Source organism: Otolemur garnettii, unplaced genomic scaffold (genome assembly GCF_000181295.1).
Source record: "Otolemur garnettii isolate 467f Iridium unplaced genomic scaffold, OtoGar3 scaffold00049, whole genome shotgun sequence".
Taxonomy (NCBI): Eukaryota; Metazoa; Chordata; class Mammalia; order Primates; family Galagidae; genus Otolemur; species Otolemur garnettii.
In genome coordinates this window covers 11,868,988-11,883,593 of record NW_003852444.1, presented here as the reverse complement: position 1 = coordinate 11,883,593, position 14,606 = coordinate 11,868,988, and the positions used below count along the sequence as shown (strand labels likewise).

General features: G+C 51.9%; 1 protein-coding gene across 1 annotated transcript in view; it reads right to left on the bottom strand.

The window, feature by feature from the left end:
- Positions 1 to 406: 406 nt before the first annotated feature.
- Positions 407 to 14,606, bottom strand: part of PLXNA4 (plexin A4) — a 357,753-nt gene continuing 343,553 nt past the window's right edge. Inside the window, exons 27-30 of the mRNA XM_012806241.2 lie at positions 13,829 to 14,057; positions 9,811 to 10,023; positions 2,358 to 2,508; positions 407 to 502 (exon numbers count right to left, since the gene is read on the bottom strand). Of these exons, the coding sequence (XP_012661695.1) occupies positions 407 to 502; positions 2,358 to 2,508; positions 9,811 to 10,023; positions 13,829 to 14,057 (689 nt within the window). The remainder of the gene's footprint in view (positions 503 to 2,357; positions 2,509 to 9,810; positions 10,024 to 13,828; positions 14,058 to 14,606) is intronic.

Sequence of the window (14,606 nt, the reverse complement as noted above, 5' to 3'; positions counted from 1 at the left end):
GGTTTGGACCAAAGCAAGGGCTCTTGAAATGGAAGGTGAAGTAGCAGCATAGAAATGTACTCTGTCCCTGGCTCCCTGTCACATTTGGGCCCTGCTGATGATGGGTGGGTCAGGAACAGATGAGACAGAGCCCCTCTGACACCCTGTGGTCAGCTCCCTTTCCATGGGCCTGGACATCCCTGGACTAACTGGGAGCCAGTGGCTTGGTCCAGTCACGTCGGCAGAGCAACTGGAAGAGCAGGGATCCAGGCAGGAGGGAGAAACAGAAAGAGGCAGAAAGAGAGAGACAGCGCTGCTCGGGGTGCTGCTGATGCCAGTCGGAACTTGCACTTGGTAAAGATGATAATCTAGACTGAGGCACGGCTTGGTGTGTCCCCCCTCCAGGATGGCCCTGGAAGGACGGTTCTCAGCTGTCTAAGCTCATGAGGGTTATGACTTGTTCTAGTTTGTAGGCAAGTTTCTGCTTCCCACACTGGTCATCATGGTCCAGAGGTCCAAGGATCTGTTGAAGGGCCAAGAGCAGGAGGTTACTAGTTGGTGGGTATATGTCTGTGCTCTTTGGGAGCACATAGACAGTGTGGACATGGTCAATGGCTGGGAAGACACAGGCACATGTGTATGTACACACGACATACGGGTGAGGCCGTGGGCTGGGCAGCATGAATGGGGAGGTGCGCGAGACACTTGGGCATGGGGTGCATGTGGGCACACATGGCAGTGAGCACAGGATGCTGCACACACACCAGTGTGTCTGAGCAATTCTATTGCCTGCAAAGGATGGTGTCTTTGTTGAAGACTCCTGTGCCAAAATGCTATTGCTACCTGCAGGTTCAACAGCACAGAGCGCCATATCTGATGTAAAGGTGTGGTGCTCAGTGACTACTGGGAATGTGCTTTCGTGAATATCGAGACATCCCATCCCACCTTCTGAAAAGGGAAAATCTTCCCCATCAGCTCCTCGAGCAGTGATTTTCAACTGGTGTACCAGTGAGAGGATCTTAGGCGTGTCGTGAAAGAAGTTCAAAGCCCAGTAAGTATACTCCTTTTTTTTTTTTTTATACAACAACATAATTTAAATGTTCTGCAGAAGTTTTACTATAGGTTCAAATGTGCTGTGAGATAAAAAAGATTGAAAAACATTGTCCTAAAGGCCTGAAATTCCACATTTTAGGCAGCCATTTGACTTAACTTTGCCTGTTAAAAAAACAAACTTCCCTAGTAAAAAAAAGTAAGGCTGTAAGCTTTACTGGTCATAAACACCTAATAGGTGGCGTTTGTGAGAGCTTTCTCTGAGACCAGATGCTTCGTGGAGGACTACGACGACGGCAGTTACAGCCCATGATGGAAAATGTGCTGGAATTTGACTCAGGCAACATGAGATTGAATAAAGACTCTGCCGGTTTCTAGCTGAGTGGTCTGGGCCACTGAACCCTGTTTCCCCATCGGCAAAATGGAGCATTAGTGTTACACTAATGCACCTCTGGTGGAAAGAACAGAGTCAGGTGACTTCTGTGAGCACCCTTGGCACCATGGCTGCCCCAGAGAGGGGCAGTGGTAAGTGAGAAGAGGGTGAGGAGGTTAAGAGGAGGGTCATAGCATCAGCCTGGGGGGGCTTCTTGTTTAACCTGGGGCTCCAGACCCTCAGTGGCAAGGCTGTGAAGCACTAGTGCGGGGCACTGGCCTCAGCTCTTCTTACTCCCACTTGAGAGTAAAAAGTTTTGCTGCTGATCACATGTGGGGACTCTGGATTCTAAACCCACTGGTCTAAGCCAGCACAGCCCAAATTGCTCCCATCACCAAGACCATTGTTATTTCCATATACTGGCCAGAAAGAAGGCAGTATGTGTAGTGGCATTGACCCCAGGTGGGGTTTCCAGTTAGGGAACACCACACTGACAACACATCGATTCCATTCTGTTCTGTGCTATCCTGTCTCATTGCTTCATTCCTATTCTATTTGTTTCTGTTTCTACTCTGTTTTATCCAATTTTGTACCATCTCACACCACACCATGCCATTCCATACCAGATGGTCTGCCCAGAGGAATGGGGAGTGGTTGTTTAAAGAAAATTAGATTAGAGACATGGGAAAAATAGAAAAAGGAAGGACTAGTGGGGAGAAAATAAGAATAAAGTGAGAAAGAAATGAAAGAGACTTAGGTTTCTGAGAAGAGGGACTCATGAGTGTTTACAGACCGGAGAGCTCCTAGCATCCCTGCCTTTGCGGCACAGCCCCACGTCCTGGCGTAGAGCAGGTGGAGGTCTGGGGGTGTGTGACCTTGCACATGCAGCCACTCGGGAGTTGTCTGATCTCTGCCCCTTTCCTCCCCGGCAGGACCTGGGCGGGGCGGCACTCACCTCTTCGCTGTACTTGCCCACATAAGAGAAGATCTCCGAGAGCGCGCTCATGGTGTTGAACTCGTTCATGTGCATCCGGGACTGCTCAGCCAGGTATGCGTTCATGTCCTGGTCGCTGATGGCCGGCATCTTCCCGATGTCTGAGTAATACCTGTTGAGAGATGGGAGGAGGAAGAAGGTGGAGTCAGGCATGTAGAGTAGAGAGGAGACATGAAAACTCCCAGGGTTGTGTCTGGGACCACGGCCCAACTTGTACTCCTGCTACTGGCTGCCTGTGCCTTGGCCACCCGGGGACTGCGGTGCTCTTTGTCCCTCCCATCTGGGCCCCTGGGTCTGGCCCAGGAGGAGCCCTCCGTGGTCTGTATATGGGAGGCACAGAGGGTAGGGGTCGGGAGCAGCTGAGGCATTGTCAGAGGATGGGCAGGGCAGGGACCAGGAGTCAAAGGGGCCACACCCTGTGTATCTGCTTTGCTCTCAGCTACTGTGCAGAGTGGTCCAGACTGTCCCATGTCCCCCTAATGCCCCTTCCTGTGCACAGACACAGGGCATCTCCTCCAGCAAGGCCTGAAGCCTCTTCCAAGCGGTGGCTCTTCCCTGATGTCCTCCACTCTCTGGGGGTTAAATGGAACAGGGCGGGGGCTGCTGGGGGGGAAAGACTGGCAGAAGGCAATCCGTCACTGTCACTTGCATCTGTGCACTGCTGTCAACTGGTTAATTAGATGCCAGCATTTACATTTTTAATTTCTACGATTTGACATTTTATGCACCAAACCCCAACTCCCCCGCCGGAGGGGAGCTGTGCAGTTTTCTAATGAGGAAACGAAAGGCCTCAATGCCGCAAAGCCCGCCACCTCTCAGCCTCGCCATGCCCTTACAGGCTCACAGACCGCATGGAGGAGAACAGTCACGGTAAACTCCTGCGGCAGCCCAGCCCAGCTCACCCTGAGTCCCTGTGGCTGCCATGCTGGAGAAAGTGAGCCTGAGAGAACCCAGAATCGGGGAAAGTAGGGGGCGTCTCCAGGACAGGGACACCAAGACACCTGGGCCTTCAGTTTAAGAAGCATTGACTTTCAGGCTGTGCAAGTGCTGTGGACAATGACTGGGTGTTCTCGGAACTCAGGGCTAGACCAGAACCTTCAGAACAGTGCTCCCTGAGCCCAGCCCTATGTCTACCTAGCCACTTCCCTAATTGCTCCAACCAGGGCCCCGACGTCTGCCGGTCCCCACCAGTGGCCAGGGCTTGGGCAAGAGGCTGGGAGATGTGGTATTTCTGTGCTGTCCAGCATCACCTCAAGGGCCTGAGACAACACGACAGCTCAGTTTGCTTCCAGAGCATCGCTGGGCTGGCTGCCCTGCTCTGGGCCGTGACCGTGCTGAGATTGCAGACCTGTCGTTCTGTCCTGAAAACAGGGAGGCAGAGGGAGGGAGATGAAACCTGTACTCTCAGGGAAACGGGAGGGGCTTGTCAGCCCGCTGCTCTGTTGAACTGGTAGCATTTTGGCCAGGCAGGAGGTCTTGGCCCATGACACACTGCTGGGACAGGCACAAGGATAGGGCTAAGTGACGTGGCCTTTCTCAGATGAGGCTACCATGACCCACCATCTCACTGGACTCCATCCTTCACAACCTTCTCCCTTTCCCCTTCTCCTCTTCAGAGCCATTGGGGCCCATTTCTTTGTCCTGTTTCATTTTGGTGCCTCTGTTCCCTTTGAGGCCTGTGATACGCCCCAAAATGCATCCTCAGGGACCCCATACACAGGGCTCTGAGTACTTTCATGATATTCCAGTATAAAAGTTGCAGCGAGAGACTCTATTCATTGCCACTATTTCTAGAATGCAATAAATGCCAATGTTCCATTTTATGGTAGGAAACCTGCGATTTCAGTAGTGGCTCTCAACCTTGCCACTCCCAAGGAGATTTGTGTCATTATTCCCTGGGGGATCCCAGGCCCGCCAAGCAAGATATGTTTGTAAAGGGTTATCGTCACAGATGGCATTGGAGGAAAACACGAATGGATGACCTCGCTCACTCTTGGTCTCATGGCCAGCAGCTGACCATGGAGCTCTGGTAATGTGGCAGGGTCTGAAGCTTCCTTTGTCACCTATAGACAATCAGCTCCTCCAAACAGGATGAAAACCCCAGGTTACCACTGACTGAGAGGGCACAGCTGTCATCAGAAGTAAAGACCCCTGCAGTGCCTGCTGCCTGCCCATGCACCTTCCACAGTGGCTCAGGCAGGCTTTCTACAATCACTGCCAGGGCTCCTGTTGCTGCCCTCATGGTCCCCAAGGTGCACAGGAGCCCAGGCTAGTGCCCACAGAGTCTGCACCCCTGGGAGCTTGTTATCAGCTGCTATTAACCTGAACGTCCATTTCATGCAGGACGCTGCTGGTCAGGCTCTCACAAGGCTGGAGGAGCCTATGTGCTGACATCTGGAGACGGTTTATTCACCTCCAAGGCTACTGTCATAGATGAGTTGGGGAAACTGGACTCCACGGTACCAGTCAAGGCTCTCTGTGCACCCAGTGAAGTGTTGCCCAAGTATAAATTTAGTCTAGAATAAAAATGCTTTGTAGTTATAATCACTTTAAATAGGAAGATACTGTGTAACCTTGTAGCCTGTGAGGAGGAGTCTGTCTGACGTGCGCTGTGATGAGTAATGACACTGCTGATGTTTACTTTTACTGTGAGAATGAAAGGTCACAAAGGGAAAGAGGGGGCAGAGCAGCTCTTTGGGGAGACATCCCTGCTGCCCTCCGGAATTGCTGGCTTTTCTGTAAATAAAAGTGAAACTGTTGATTTCTCATCTGCTTCTCTGTTGATTGGCTTGGGTGACAGGCCGACAGACTCTTTGGTCTGGCAACATACCCAGCTCTCTGTCCCTTCACAATGGCTTGCCTCATGGCAGGATACAAAAGCCCAATCTATCTCCCCAAAGATAATGTTAAGACAGTATGTCTGTGTGAGAGAAGCAGAGTTTGGGGTGGGTGGGGGGCTGAAGGTGGAATGGGGAAGGCAGGGGTTCTGACCTCATCCTAGGGAACAGTGACGTGCCCCTCCTGGATGAATGCTCCTCTCATAGGGAGGTCAGTCTGCAGGGAGCAGCTCCTGTCCTTCTCTTATTGCCTTCACACTGGGACGCTGGAGGGGACCAGTGCCTATCCATGGCCACATGGCCTCATCTTCAGCAAGTTCTTCAATCAGCTGAGCTGAGTGGCCACGGAGACCCAGTGCTGTAATTCTACTCTGTTCCTGACTCCAGCCCTGCCTGATACTGGGTGGTCCCAGCCTCTCTGCAGGCTTTGCTGACACGGCCTTGACCTCTTCTGCTCCCCTCCAGGCTCTGCTCACCCCACCCACCAGCCACCACCCTAGAGCCTGAGAGTGACCCCACGTGGCAGTCCCTCTGCTGCATGTACAACTGCTTCCTTCTCACTCTTACTGTTCTGGCTTCTGCTGTGGGCTCCTCGGCAGAGAGGCTGTATTGATTGTGAAGAATGCAATTAGGCCCCTTAATGAACTTCAAACAAGTGTTCTCATCAGCTGGCTGAGCGGTGAGGAAGGGGAAGGTCAGCTTGGGTCCTGTACTTGAACTTGCTCCTGCTGGATTTCTGCCTGCAGGGCCGTCCATCTTCAAAGGGACTAGTGCTCCCAAAGTCCACCAGGAGACCCCTCATGCTGGCTGGGGCCTGCTGAGGTCCCACCAGTGGCTCTGCTCTCCTTCTGAGTTTGCTCACAGCAGGCAGGTTGCCGGCACCTCTGGGGCCCCAATACCCCAGAGAGCCTCATCCCCCACTGCAGCCAGTCTCTGGTGCCTTATGTTTGTGGACTCCAGTAGGATGGGAGGTGTGGGCGGAAAGCCTGGGCCCAGGGTATGGTGGGGAGCTCTCATGTCCTCCTTGAGGATAGCCCTCTAGTGATTAAGAAGAAGGTCTCCAATGTTTAAAATGGACACAGCCGTGGCTCTCTACCAACATCCTGAAGAGCAAGATATTCTGACTTGATGCTCTGTTGCCCCAAACACTTGCCTTTCAAGCCCCCTGCACAGAAGTCTCTCCTCTGAGCATCTCTGGCTGGTATCCCCAGGTCCAGCAGAATCAGGGACTCCCTCCCTAAGCCCCAATTACCACAGTGTGTGGGACCTGATGTGCACCTGCACCGAGGGTTGGGAGGAGGACCAAGTCCAATTTGTCCCAAGTGCCCCATACACACATGATGGATGCCATAAGTGTTTAACCCATGGATTAATTAATATGTTAATGACCTGTCTATACCTCACCTCTAGTATTGCTCCCAGGGGGAGCTGTCACAGTTTTACATATTTGACTGTATAGTTTCCTTAGAAGACATATTTAAATATTTAAAATTCTTAACCTTTTTCATGCCAAGGCTCGAAATGTGTGCAGTGAAATGTGTGGCCCACCCCCAGCCAGAGCCCCCTGGCCACCAAGGGTCTACTTCATATGTCCTCCCTGGGAAGCCAACAGCGGCCAGTGAGGCCAGTATTGCTGCAGGGCTGACCTTGAAGATCTTCTGAGTTAAAATCAGAGGAAATCACTACCCAATATGCAAATTGACTGCTACTGACCATGACACACTACTTCATGGTGACAACAGCTGAGTTCCGCTCCATCAGATGAGGGTAGAAATTGACTGTTAATGGGAAACTGAGAGACTCTTCTCTCTTTCTCTAGATTTGGCCACAAGCAGAACCTCAAATTCTTGACTAGAGGCAGTGAAGACTGGGGTCCATAGTGGGGCCACAAACCATGAGCACTGCAAGGTATCTGGAGGCAGGAATGGGACGGGAGGATGGTTGAGAGGGTGATGGGAGGAAAGACAAGAAGTGGGAGGGCAGGTGGGAGAATAGATGGGAGAGTGAGAGAACCAATGGACAGTGGATGAGAGGACGTGTAGGAGCACAGGTGGGAGGACACCAGATGGGAGGGGGCAGGAGGCTGGCGGAAGGAAGGATAGACAAAGCATTTCTAGCAGACACAGCTAGCATGGGCGCTAATAGAACCATCCACCGTGGTCAACCAACAGTGTCAATGAGTCTTCCTAAATTTAGTTGCTTTCCTTTTGCTTCCATTCTGAAGGCAGAGCCAGCAGGGCAAGCTCTGTTTCACAGCTGTGATGGTGCAGAAGGCCTTCCCTAAATGTGCACAGGGCAGACTCCACAGCTGAGGGTCCTGGGCAGCTGTCTGCATCCTCACAACTGCAAGGCTGCACTTTCAGAAGTGGGCAAGCCCTGGCTGCAAGGGGCCAGGGCTCCACCATCATTCTCTTCAGCCAGAGGCTGCCTGTGCCTTTGGAAGGGAAAAGTGGGAGATCACTCTCGCTGTGGACCCTGCCGCTTCCAGGCTGCACTTGCCCCTCCAGGCAGCCAGCTGAGCTCTGAGGCCGCTTCCGCCAAGAATCGGAGGAACTTGATCCACTTCTCACTAAGGGAGGAGGCATTCCGGGATTGCCCTCCACACCTGCCCATGTTATTGTACTCTCACCCCACAATGAGAGGAGAAGGGGTTTGGGACCTTGAGCAAGTGAAGGATAACTTCCTTTATAGTACCAGCAGTTGCTAAGAAACTAGTGGGATAAGAAATGGAAATCACCAAACCACCCTCCAAATAACCAAATGGGCAAGGCTTACTTGGGACCTTTGGTGGCTGCATGGCACAAATAGCACTGGGCATGGAGCAAGAGGGAGACCCTGGCCCAGCACGTGTATTCACCTCATCTCTGACTCACCAGCTGTGTCCTAGGGAAGTATCCTCTATACAGATGCTCCACAAAGGTCCTCAGCCGCCCTACCACCCTTGCCTCCTTGCTCCCTGCCTGGGGTGGCATCACAGTGACACAGTATTAGTGCAGGGATAACCCACAGCCCAGCTGCTACCTCCTTCTTTGCTGAAGAGGCGGCTGTCCACACAGGATGGCTTGCTCCTGGCAGCTCTATTGTCAGGAGAATGAGCCACTGTCTACATAGCAGGGGTGAGAGCCTCTCTCGGGGACTCAGACATAATCAGACAGGAGGACAAAAGAGTCAGCTCTCTTCCTGACAGCCAAGGTGGCATGTCCGCCACATACATCAGTAGGAAGGGAGAAGAGGATATCAAAGAATGGAGGAGAGCGAGGGAAAATAAAATTAAACCCTTTTAGTGAAACTACTTCACTTAGGCAGCCAGGACTCCACTCCCTCTTAGATATTCCCTCTGTACAAGGGAAGGCAATTTTTAGCTATAAACATGGAGACCGTCTCTCTGCCGTGGGCAAAATGATACAGTTCATTTTGTCTTCAGTCAGTCAAGAACAATTTTTGGTCTCTTTACTCTTTAAAAAGGCACTGAACCTAAGCCCCCAACTATGATTCCTATCTACTTAAGCTACTTGGAAAAACAAAAGAAAGGGAGTGTAAGTTGAAACGCAAGACTGCCATGTAGAGTTGTGCAGGTTGTTCACTGCACAAGGGTACTTGGAGAAGAGGGTGAGCTGGGGCTGACCTCTAACTCTTCATTCAGCAAACCATGTACCCTGGTGTGGGGTTATACCCTCCCATAGGAAGGGGAACCTCCTTTAGTGCACAGAGGGGCACCCTCACGAATAGTAGGAAAGAGATTTGGGAATCAGCTAAGAGGCTTTGGACCTGGTTTCATCATGGCCACTTACATCATGTTGGGCTGACTACTCAGCCATTCTGTATGCATATGTCTTCACCCTCGTGGGGATAAAAGGTTATAACTCCTGTCCTCTTACATTATAGGGCTACTGTTATGAATAAATAAATAAAATTTCAGATGGTTTCTTAGCTCAGGTACTTGGCATATGACACTGGCATGGCCCACTAGTGTTCCTTACCACGAGTTGGCCCTGCCCAGGAAAAGCCCAGCTCTGACGCTAACAGCCCTCTGGTCATGGGGACACTGAGAGACATTGTGATCTGAGCATGGGCAGGGTGACTGGAACAACACTGCAAGACCCAGGGCATTCAGAGCTCCTTGTGTGAGTGTTCAGGGGCAGGGACAGGGAGAAGCTGTTCAGAGAGGGACAATGACATCCCACACAGTGATGGGAACTGCTGACAGAGTACAGTGGGTGGAGGCCCCCAACCTTTCCATGGCAAGATGCTGTTGGGTTTCCTGGAGTCTTATGATCACAGGTTTTATTTATTTATTTTGCTCTTTCCCTAGAAGGCATTTGCACCCTAGAAGGGATTTCAGCTTCTAAAATCTGGGGCCTGCCCCTGAGGAAGCAGAGCACGTAGCGACCTCTGGCTAGGAGTTCTTGTTCTTGTCTCAACAGACAACACTGGAGGTATGGGGGCTTGGAGGTGCAGCAGCGGAATCGGGGTTTGAGCATAACCAGTCTGGAAACACCAGTCCATTTTTTTTTGGGGGGGGGGAACCTTTCCTGGGGCAAGAGGACTAACTCTGTGCTTTCTGGCTCAGCACTCACCGCTCCACCCAGTTCTTGTAGCTGGGGATGTCCTTGGCATAGAGCAGCTTGTTGGAGGGCGAGTCCTTGCCCAGCCGGTGCTCTGACGTGGAGCAGGAGTCCATGAAGGTCTGCGCCACCACAGACAGGCAGGCGTCCGTGATGCTGTTCTTGTGGATGTCAAACACGAATTGTGGGTTTTTGATCATGTTCACCCAAAACCGCAGGGGCAGGCTGTGTGGACAGAAGCAGAGGATGGTCAGGGAGACGGCATGGTGGGCTGCCACTGGAGGGGGAGAGAAGGCTGGGGAACTAACAGGGCTTAGGAGGCCTCTCTAGGCCAGGGATGGGAGGTAACACCTGTAGGGCTCCAATTTCCTCTAGAAAACCAAGGGTCAGCAAGGATGGATAATTGATCCAGAGACATGCCAGCAGATACCAGAGGGGATGTGATGTCCTGCCTTGACCGCAGGCTCACAGTCTTGTCCCAGCACAGGAGATGGCCACAACATGTTGTGACTCTGTGCTGTCTGCCCCCCTACCTGACGTAGAAGCATCCTGTTGGTAAACTCCAAGTAATCACCTGGACTCTAGGCCTCACCTCTGAGTCTCTGCCACCTACCATGTGACTTGGCAGAAGCCACATGCTTCCTCTCTCCCAGTCCTGTCAGCTTATTCCCAGCAGGAAAGGTCCTGAGGCTAAGTGTTTCCAGGTAGCAAGCTGACTTGTCATCTCTAAGCTGGCACACTTAGAGACCCATGCTCACCTACCACAGCTGCCCCATCAAGTCCCATCCTTCCCCTGCCCGCTTCTTCCTATTAGCACATGCTGCCTACCAGGAACTGTGCTGGCAACTGGGGACATGGTGGTGAATATGACACCCCTCTGTCCTTGCCCTTAAGAAGACTGCATTCTGGTGGGTATGTGGGGAGGACAGACAGGAGACTCAATATATGCTTGGAGAACTGTGGGAGCTAGGTGGGAGAATATGTGGGGTCAACATGGGACCCTGGGAGGCATTGAGTGTTCCCTGAGGGGATCTCAGCGGGGGTGGGGGGGGAGGGGGAAGTAGGGGAAGAGGTGGGCCTGCAGCAGGAGCCAGTCAGCATAAACAGGGACAAAGAGGAAGTCTGTGCTTTGTGTTCTGGGGCTGTGAGTCTGTTGCTAGAAAGCGTCTGGGGCATTGAGAGAACTCCAGCCCAGCCCCATTTGCTGTCCGTCTCCCTGGTAGCCATCCCAGCCCATGACTTCCATCCCCTCCCCTGAGCCTCAGGTGAGGACGGGCTGTGCCAAGTGAGGGATGGCTTCTTTCCTTCCCTCCCTCTGCTCCCGCTTCCCCCGTCCACCATTTCCTCTGGTATCTTATTGCTGTTTGGGTTGTTCCTGCTGTTGATAATAGTTACAATGTGTGTTATGTGTTTTGTTTGCCTCTTAGAACGTAAACTCTGAGTTACATTCTTTCAACAGAGCAGTACAGTATTTCTTGACTTGTTGCATCTTCCAGCAGCCAGTATGGACACACAACTAATGCTGTAACTACAGTGGGACTTGAGATTTAAGACTGCCGATCAATCGCCAAGTATGTGTTTAGTTCCTACAAAATATGCAGCATAGGACCCAGGCTGGCAGCATTGGACCCAGGCCAGCAGCACTGAGATGTGACAGTGTTTAGTGGCACTTGCTTCATCATCGGACATCCAGGAGCGGAGGTAATGGGATGGTGCCCAGGGATAGCTCAGAGAGGCACACACAGGTGAGGATGCAGTTGCTACAGTTGCCCCACCTTCCTAAAGGGGAGATCACGGCAGCTGGGCTCAGGGCCCTGAAGGAAGGACCCATGACTACCCAGTTAATGATGTCTCTGCCCACGTACTCCTGTTTCCAGAAATCCCACCCAAAATAGAGACTCTGGGGGTGCACATCCCATCCACTGGTTGTTTCTCTCCTATACTCCTGTTCCTTAAGACACTTGTGATGATGACAGGCACATGGAACAGGGAAGCCGCTGCACCCACTGGAGACTCCTGACTAATGAAACATTAGCATATTATTAACATTAGTGGTGGCACTAATCTCTGGTTGATTGCAGCCACTCAGGCTAAATGAGCAGGAGGTTTATTTAAAAGAGAAAAGGTAAGGAACTTAGAAGGAGGGGATGGGGAAAGGGTGGGGTATACCTTGAGTCAAGAATAAAAAAACAATCTCTTTTCAATCAGGGACAATTAACTCCAAGTGGATATGCAAATCTCAAGATTCCCAGACTGTCTCTTGCCCAGGGTAGCAAGGATCAAATCAGGGTCAGGGGAAGTGTCCTTGACAGGACAAGAGCACAGCATGGCTGCCTCCTACTTGAGATTTCTTTATGTGGACCGAGAGTTCTTTGTGATGACACCTGAGTCCTTGCAAGACTGGGAGGACTTGCCTTCACCCCTAGGACACGTCTTTGGAAGTGGTCTTACCCAAGCAGGAGAGATGGGCTGAAACAAATGACTTGTATACTATTTTAGGTGACACTTCTACCATGGGCTAGTAAGAGTGTGTAGTAGTGATTCAGAAAGACCCAGCTCTCTTGGCTAGGACCAAGAGAAGGTCTGGGCAGTGCATTGCTTATATCACAAAGGCTGCTGACATTCAGTAGGGTGGAAAGCGGGAAGACACCCAGATAGAAAATGGCAGGTTGTGTAGGCTGGGGATACACCCCTTGGAAGAGCCCCCAAGAGTCATGCTAAGAAGAATGGGAGAGTTAACCTAGAGGGTTAACCTGCCTTACCTAGAGGCAGGGACTGGGAGAGACCAGACCCAGATGGACTCTCAAAGGAAGACACCACTCTACCCAGGTTACTGTACCAAGTGGGCAAGCTGGATTTTGAGTCTTATTTCAGACAGGTTGGAAGAACTGCGGCATGGAAGATCTGCCCTCGTCAAGAGTTCATGTGGGAGCAAACCCCACTCTTGGCTGCTGCAGCCCAGACCCCTGTTCCTGCCTGATTTCTCAGTGTCAGTAGAGAGACTCTACTCTTCCCTGGGGGCAGAGGGGTGAGGAGGATCCAGAGCTCACTACACTGAATAAAGTTTGACTCCCACAGTCTGACTTCCATGAAACCTGTACTTTGCTTTGGGGCCCAGGGCTGGTTGTGGGGTACCTGGCTGAGCCCCAGTGCCTTGCCACTCCCAGCGGTGGTAGGTGCTGGGCAGCACACCTGCTACCTTGAAAAATGACAGGGGGGAGAACAATCTGGGACCACAACGTGTAAAAACTGCAGAGAGGCAATTCTGGAAGCCAGAGACTAACACAGTCTGGCTTGGCCCGAGGTGGAACTCTCCCCCTGACACCCTCCTGGCCCTGCCTCTCAGCAGTATTTACTGAGTCCCCAGCTTCATGCAAGGTTCCATCCCAAGTGCTGAATACTGATGTGTGACCTTGCAATTTCCACCTGAAATACAAATTACTCTCAGATGAAGGGATGGATGATACATGTTAAAAGGAGAAAAGGGGCTACACCCAGAGTGTCAGTTCATACTCGGAGAATCTTGGCGCCTCACAGGAAGACAAGACCATCAACGCTCTACCCGTGTTTGGCAGACACGGCTGTCCCACACCCTGGTTGCACACAACACACCTGCCACCACAGCATTCGTTCCTCTGCGCAGAGGGGATTTGCTGGCCCCTGACTCTCACCTGTCAGCTCCCGGAGGGCAGAGGCCTGCGTGATCAGCCTATGATTCTCACAAGGTGTGGGGCATGCTGCTGGGCACCCAGGAGACACCCAGATGGGACAGTGTCCAGGCCATGACATATGGCATATTATTTCTTGTGCATTTAGTGGGTTCAGTAAATGTTTGTTAACGGATTAAATAATTGATAGGTAAAAAAATATACACAGACAGAGTTGAGTAGAGGGAAGTGAGAGAGGAGGGGGAGGGCCAGATAACGGGCCTGTGCGGGCTCCCAGCTGACCAGGTGGCCTCCCACCAGCCTTCCTCCCAAGGGCCTGACTCAGGCCCCTCCTCGTGTGCCCGCATCCTCCTGTCACTCACCAGTTGCTCTTCCAGGTGTGACGCACATGTGGGTCGTGAATGCCATGCTTGTCTGCCTGTTCGTCCAGAAAGTCAAACATGTACTTTATGGCCAGGGGCAGGGCGGAGCCACGGTGTGCTGTGCTGAAGATGGTCTCAAAGAGGTCATCTACAAACTTCTGCAGTGTGCCCTGGGGAGGGGGACATGGAGGGAGGACACGCAACTCTGAGGACAGGTTTTCAAACCTGCCTTGCAGAACAGGGCAGAGCAGGGGAGAGCGTACAGCCTGCCCTGCTTGGGGAAAATGGGGCAAGTCCACGTATTAAATCTTCCCCCTCCCTTCATCTGTCTCTAACAGCTTTAAACTTCCCCGCACATGGAAAATAGATCTAACACTGATGACTGGACCTGAGTAAGTCTTCCCCTGCCAGCAACACGGTTTGGTTTAACACCCTCTGGCGGTGTTATTTTAGCACTTTTCACTAATGCTAATGAACACTCCCTTGGTCGGATCAGACAAACACAATCTGCTGGTTTTGTTTGGGCATTATTCATACTGGCTAATGAACGGTTACTCATTTGGCTCTGTAGAGAGCAGAGCCGAGTGAGCCCAGACTCGGGAGTGGAAGACTGGAACTGTGGGCACTAAACGTCCCCAGAGCCAGGGTTAGAAATGGTACCTGTGTAGTCCCAGATGGACCCCCAACTTCTACCCCTTGAGACTGTATACATATGGTACCCCAGAGAAGTTGTAATCCTTCTGGAAGGCACAGTGGAAGAATGGGAAGAGACGCAGCT